Source organism: Pongo pygmaeus, chromosome 21, assembly GCF_028885625.2.
Source record: "Pongo pygmaeus isolate AG05252 chromosome 21, NHGRI_mPonPyg2-v2.0_pri, whole genome shotgun sequence".
Taxonomy (NCBI): domain Eukaryota; kingdom Metazoa; phylum Chordata; class Mammalia; order Primates; family Hominidae; genus Pongo; species Pongo pygmaeus.
In genome coordinates, this window is record NC_072394.2 from 610,322 (window position 1) to 617,230 (window position 6,909).

The window sequence follows — 6,909 nt, forward strand, 5'->3', positions numbered from 1 at the left end:
GTAGTGGTGACTGGGAGGGGTCGGGGTATGGGGCTTGGGTGGGGAACAGTTGATGTTCTATTTCTTGATCTGAGTGGTTACAAGTCTTTGTGAAAATCCATTGAACTGTTTATAATAAGTGAAGCCTTGTTTATAATAAGTGAATTTTTCTGTATGTATATTATATGTCAATAAGGACTTACTGACAAAAAAAAACTATCTCGCTAGAGCAAATGAAAAGCCAGCATCTAAGGCCTTAAATAGAAGGTAAAAGAAGCACAAAGAAAATAGAATGTTATTAAATTCTAGGTTGATAATGTTGACTCCTGATGTGAAGAGTGTAACCCTGAAAATTTCCTTCTTTGTTTAAACAGGGAGCGTAGTAAACGGTGGATAAGTGTTAAAAGACTCCTCAGCACCAATTTATCACTAAGCTATCAAGTATTAACAGAGAATTAACATAGTAGTCTAATGCCAAGCTACTTAAAGTCACATTAGATGTCACCAGTGGAATGGGTCCCATCCCTGTTGAAGTCCAACATTATACCTAATGGGAACTTTAGCTTGCCACCAAAGACTCAAGGTTTTTTTTTTCCCCCGAGACCGAGTCTTGCTCTGCTGCCCAAGCTGGAGTGCAGTGGCACGATCTTGGCTCACTGCAACCTCCGCCTCCCGGGTTCAAGTGATTCTGCTGCCTCAGGCTTCCCAGTAGCTGGGATTACGTGCTCCCACCACCATGCCCGGCTAATTTTTGTGTTTTTAGTAGAGATGGGGTTTTGCCATGTTGGCCAGCCTGTTCTCGATCTCCTGACTTCAGGTGATCCACCCACCTCGGCCTCCCAAAGTGCTGAGATTACAGGTGTGAGCCACGGCACCTGGCCTGGGCCATTTCTTTCTCTCCTCTGGGATGAGGGGTGGGGGATTGCTCTCCAGGCCATTACAAGATAAATGATCAGAAAAACCTAGACCAGTCATTAGTGGTGATGCAACAGACAGGGTTTCCAATACAGAGAAACCATAAAGCGAGAGAAACTTACTGATCTGTTCTACTAACTGGAGCATCACTCCCCCGACATGAAGGTCTCCAGATACTCTCAGTGTGACGTCTTTCTGCTGCTCTTCATTGGGATGGTCAACACGGACCACAAGCTCCCAGGAAGCAGATGTGAAGTCAGTGGATGACAGCATTGTGGCAAATGCTGGTGTCTGCTGAACACAAAGGCAGACATAGATTGGAATGTGGGAAGGAAACGGGACGTGTCAGTAGACTTGCAGAGCAAAATTTCTTTTTTGTTCTGTTTTTCATTGTAACCTCCTCTTCAAAACACTCTGCAAGGTTCCCGGTGATCCAGATATTAAATTCAGCATCTTAACTTTAAAGACAAAAAGTTTTATAAAAATGGTCTCAAATCATCTAAATTTACATACTTCATTTTTCCATTCACCCACTTCTCCAAGACCACTTGGCTATGTATTTCCTTTGTCCACCCAATGCTTCAATCCTCATTTTCTCTCTATTGACTTCTTTTGACCTTCTCTCAACTATTCCGGCAATAGGCAATCTTCCATGTTATCTTTTAAAAAAATCAGTTTTATTAAGGTATAATTTGCATGTAATAAAATGCGCAGATTTTATGTACTATAGTTCAACATATTTTGTTGTATGCAAATTATACTTTAATAAAGTTGATGTTTAAAAAGGATGCCATTAAAGCCTCTTACCTTTAATATCTTTAATATATGTATATTATTACATTCCTCCTACAAAAATTTATATCTTCCCATAATAAAGCTCAAAAAATAAAAAAAGCAAAATAATTCCTATTTCAGTCATTATAATATATAGTTTTACCTTAAATGCATATAGATACACATCATTAATAATTATTGCCATGTATTTGATTTACTTATTGTTCTATATCATGTAAAAATTGATTATAAATGCACCAATTAAAAATTTGGATGCATCTTTGGCAAAAGATTTAAAAACAGGAGTAACAGATATAAAAAGCTCGCTCTTCAAAGTACAGATAGGGGTGTGAATTTCAAACCCATAGTTTTCCCCTCATTGGAGAAGCTAGCAGGAAAGAACGTTCACAACTGAAATATTTCAGGGGGTAACTGGAACACTGGAATCCAAATTGGCAGAACTGAAACAAAACTTGAGATGTCAGCTCTCTCTTACTTTTAAACAGAAAGAAATAATGCTACAGCTCCTGGCTGTTTTAAACATTTAAAGTAAAAATTATTTAAATGATAATGAGTCTTTTTCACTTTACTATGTAAAGCCAGCTTATGAGAAATTCATGTTTTCATAAGGCCTATTTTTGAGAAACATCAATGCACTCAAAATCCTAAGAAAGGGCCTCTCTGAGGGTGTACATAAATCCCCCAGGGATCCTATTAAAATGCAGATTCTATTCAGCAGGTCTAGGGAGGGGCCATACATTTCTTAACAGGCTCCAGATGTTGCTGGTCTGTGGGTATACTCATTTCTTCCCTTCAACCTACTTAGATCAATATTAAACCAGGGATGACGGTAATATCCGAGGAACATTACTTTTAATAATAATTAAACAACCAGTGTCATATCTGTTCTGCGTGTTCATTTGAAACGACTCATTTGTAAGCATGAGAGAATCTCAAAATATGCTACACAGATAAATTAAATACTGCAAATATGAACAGATTTAGGACAGATTTTATGGGTGAGGATGAAATTTAAGAGTTCAGAAGTAGCTCCTTATGTTTTCATTTTTGTTTTTTTTGAGATGGAGTCTTGCTCTGTCGCCCAGGCTGGAGTACAGTGACACGATCTTAGCTCACTGCAACCTCTGCCTCCCGGGTTCAAGCAATTCTCTGCCTCAGCCTCCCAAGTAGCTGAGATTACAGGTGTGTGCCACAATGCCCAGTTAATTTTTGTATTTTTAGTAGAGACAGGGTTTCACCATGCTGGCCAGGCTAGTCTTGAACTCCTGACCTCGTGATCCACCCGCTTTGGCCTCCCAAAGTGCTGGCATTACAGGCGTGGGCCACCACGCCCAGCCGCTCCTTATGTTTTTATATCAGAAGCATGCAATAATGCAATGCATCTCTTCCCCATGCACAGAGATCCACACAGAACCCTCTTCATGAGGAGTGCCATTCAGTGACTGCATTAGGCCTAACTGCTTGCCTCTGTCGTCATCAACTTCAGGTATCATTTATTACCTACTGACTGTATGATGTGCTCTGTGTTAACTCCTGTCTTCTGTTATCCCTTTTTCATCCTCCCAGCAATCTCATTTAGAAATGAGGAAACAGCCTCAGAGAGATGAAGCAACTTGCCTGAGGTCACACAGCAAGTTAGATGCTGAAGCCCAGATGGAAATCCAGGTCTGCCTTTCTATTTCAAACTCTTATCCACCACACTGGGAAACCACTTTGATAATGTTGCAATGCCAAAATGAAAGAAAACTCCTCAAACTACATGAACTAAATTCTCAGTAGCCTTTACTAAGCATTTCTATCAACACAAATCTTGCCCAGTGAGGAGACAAAAGATGCCCATTCATCGTCAAACTCATAACTTGGCATTGAACTGTTCGACTTTAAGATCCTTACAATTTCTTAAATGCTATGATTGTGAGGTCTAGTTATTTAAAATGTTTTGTATATAAAGAAAATAACTTTTAAAGGTGATTCCTTATTGCTTATTTCACTGGGCAATCCGATATAAGGTCTTTTCCTAACTTGGGTGATTAAAACACTACTTATTCAGGCAATAGATGCTGATTCCCCTTACAACAAAATGCAGGCTAAAATTAGCCAAGCTGGTTTTCCTGCATTCCTTTCCTATCTTTCTGCGCCTTCATTTTTGAGTGAACGTCTAGTCTGCAGCAAGCTGTTACTTGTCAAGGATAGCAGCAAACTTCAGCCGGGAAAACGCATCTAAGGAGACCAAACAAGAAGCAAAGTTACTGGCAGAGTGCTCAACAGCCCTTCGCAGAAAATCAAGGAAACGAAAGCAGGGAAGGAGGGATGGAGGGATGGAGAGCGGAAGGAGGAAAGATGAGGGGGAAACAGTCCCCAACCCTTCCCCTGGAATATCTGAAGGTACTTGGTGTTCGAAGGCCACCCGACCTGTCTTTTGCCAGCTCTGCAGGATCCTGGGGCGGATGTTGGGTGGATAAAGCATGCCCCTTACTCCCATTAAGGCAGCACCTGCGGCTCAACTGAAAGTATTTTGCGGGCAGATGCGTAGGGCCGGAGAAGGTGGTCACATCCAGACGAAATTATTTTCAATCAACAGCTATTTAAGTACAAGAGGCTGCAGAAAGAAAGGGAGTAAGGGGGTTCAGGAGCCACTGGTGCCCATCAAAGCCTCCCAACCTCTAGCTCCCCAGCCCTAGCTCCAGAGCACCCACCTCCTTTCCAGGAGCCTGTAGCGTCCAGCCTCGCAGTCGCGCACGTGGAGAGCTGCGTCCCTACAAACTACCCCGGGCCCAGCCGAGGAGCGGGCGCTGGCGAAGTGGACGCCCAGTGGCGGCGGCTGCTCAGCTAAGGCTGCGGCAGGTGAGGGCTGGAGCCAGGGCGAGCAGGCGAAGCTGCCTCGGGACCTCCCACGGAGGCTCGGTGCCGGCCCCCAGCCTGGCGCGGCGTGCCCGGGGCACTGCACGGCCCCCAGCGGCCCGGCTGAGGGCAGCGCGCGGCGGGGCAGGCGAGGGCACGCCCAGCCCCGGGCCTGCTAGGTCTCGCTCCCGCGGAGAGGAGGCGCAGTCTGCAGATTTTTAAGGGCAAAGGGTGGCCGAAGGGCTGCTCTGCGGAGAGAAGGCGGCGAGAACCCGGGGCGCACGCTTAGTATCTGCAGCTCCTCTTGCGATGTCTCATCCTGCCGCTTTGAGGCCGCCTCCAGTTTCCCTGTTCCCCCAGGCCCGCCGGGGACTAGCCCAGATGATTAAAGCCGCGCCACTTCCCCTCCTTTCAGGCATACCCATCACTCACACCCCGGAGTGCGTCCAGGCCCAGGAGACTCCAGCCTCCCGGCTAGAACAGCTGCCTCCCTTAGAAAGAGCCCCGGAGCACTTGTGGTCAGCGAGGTGGCGGCAACAACAAAACGATTCGTCTCTGAGTAAGAGGGTGGTGTCAGTCTCCAGAAGGCTGAGGCTCCCGACCAGGGGAGACTCCAGGAGACCCAAAGGCAGGCTGCATGCGGAAGTCTGGGCCACACCTGGCGTGGCTCACCTCAGGATCACCACCGGTCCCGCCAGTCGCCTTCCTGTTAGATTTATTTTCAAAGAGGGCTGGGGCCACCCAGGAAGGGTGGGTGACCTCGGCAGTTTACACAACCTCCCCAAGCCTCCTTTGTTCATTTAATCACATTTGTTGAGTGCTTACTGCTCTACAGTCCTCCCGACGGGCCTGGGCTCCGAGAATACAGTGGTTAATAAAACAAACATGGAAATGACATTCCACGGAGGGATTTCATGCAATATAATACAGGCTTTAGCGATTTGCATTAAAAGGCTTGTGAACACTTAAATTTTAATAAAGAAGTTATAAAACTTAGAAGTTGAATCTGTTTTTGCTTAAACATTACCGTATTCAGGAATTATTATGGGTTTGAAAGTACATTTAATTTAAAAAGGTTAGTTGAACATTGTTGGCAAATATAGGATATTATAATTGAAATAAAATCATTAAAAACTTGAAACAGAATGTCTTCATTTGGTACCGTTTGTCAATGATGGGAAGGGTCATCTGGTCCCACTTCCCTACCTCTTAACACCATGAGCAAATCTGCTCTCATCCTGGGTAGAAAGTATTTAACCTTCGCTCTCTGGAAACCCTGCTCATGGCCCATTAGAACTTAGACTGTGGTCAGTGCGCACACACACACACACACACACACACACACACACACACACACACACATATGTATTTTTTAGATGGAGTCTTGCTCTGTCCCCAGGCAGGAGTGCAGTGGCGCGATCTTAACTCCCTGCTGCAACCTCCGCCTCCCGTGTTCAAGTGATTCTCCTGCCTCAGTCTCCCGAGTAGCTGGGACTACAATTTTTGTATTTTTAGTAGAGACCAGGTTTCATCATGTTGGCCAGGATGGTCTTGATCTCTCGACCTTGTGATCCACCTGCCTCGGCCTTCCAAAGTGTTAAGATTACAGGTGTGACCCACCGTGCCCAGCCTGTGGTCAAGATTTTATGTGTGACCTTGAATTATGGCTCTATCTATTTATACCAATATGGTTTTTCTCTTTTCAGTTGAAAATATCTGCATTGTGCTAAAGAATTCAACTGGTTTTAAGCGTTTTTCTTGGCCTAGGTTAATTTTTAAACTTGTAATTATATGTAGTGACTTGTGTGTATATAAATGTGTATCATATATATACACACCCATATACACAATATATATAGATAAGAGCACAAATCATGAATGTATAGCTGAGTTTTCGCAAACTGAACACACCTGTATACAGAGTATATAGACAGTAGCATATAAAGAGTGCCCAGTTGAAGAAACAGGACATCACCAGTCCTTGGAAGCCCCTTAGTGACCCCTTTTAGTTATTCCTTTCAGTTATGATCACTGCCACTGCCTGCCCCACTACCCCGACCCCAGGCCCAGGATAACCATTATCTTATCTTCTAACTCCTTAGAAGGGTTTTGCCTGTCTTTGTACTTTATATAAATGGAATCAGACCATGTGCATTATTTTGTGTCTGGCTTCTTTTGTTCAACATTATGTTTGTGAGTTTCATCCATATTATGTGTCCTAGGCTTTTTTTTTTTTTTTTTTTGAGAAAGGGTCTTGCTCTCCCCTAGGTCAGAGTGCAGTGGCATGATCATGGCTCACTGCAGCCTTGATGTCTCAGGCTCCCAAGCTGGGACTACAGGTGTGCACCACCATGCCTGGCTAATTTTTAAATTTATCTT

The 6,909-nt window shown here is 44.3% G+C and overlaps 2 protein-coding genes across 5 annotated transcripts in view; one reads left to right on the forward strand and one right to left on the reverse strand.

The window, feature by feature from the left end:
• The window catches only part of FERMT1 (FERM domain containing kindlin 1), a 48,147-nt gene extending 43,131 nt beyond the window's left edge, over positions 1-5,016 (reverse strand). Inside the window, exons 1-3 of one of the 4 annotated variants that reach the window (XM_063658983.1) lie at positions 4,386-5,016; positions 4,102-4,288; positions 1,017-1,185 (exon numbers count right to left, since the gene is read on the reverse strand). In XM_063658983.1, the coding sequence (XP_063515053.1) occupies positions 1,017-1,167 (151 nt within the window). In that variant the 5' untranslated portion in view covers positions 1,168-1,185; positions 4,102-4,288; positions 4,386-5,016. Of the gene's footprint in view, positions 1-1,016; positions 1,189-4,101; positions 4,289-4,385 lie in introns of all 4 variants that reach the window. The other 3 variants (XM_063658984.1, XM_054468184.2, XM_054468183.2) reach the window with 3 other exon arrangements.
• On the forward strand, positions 2,513-5,334 carry LOC134738932 (uncharacterized). The gene is made up of 3 exons (XM_063659597.1): positions 2,513-2,518; positions 3,852-4,074; positions 4,946-5,334. The coding sequence occupies exons 1-3, from the start codon at positions 2,513-2,515 to the stop codon at positions 5,332-5,334; spliced, it is 618 nt and encodes a 205-aa protein (XP_063515667.1).
• Positions 5,335-6,909: the final 1,575 nt, after the last annotated feature.

Coding starts and splice junctions, on each gene's coding strand:
- LOC134738932 (XM_063659597.1), top strand. Junction 4,075..4,945: donor TTCCCCTGGAATATCTGAAG/GTACTTGGTGTT, acceptor CCCTCCTTTCAG/GCATACCCATCACTCACACC.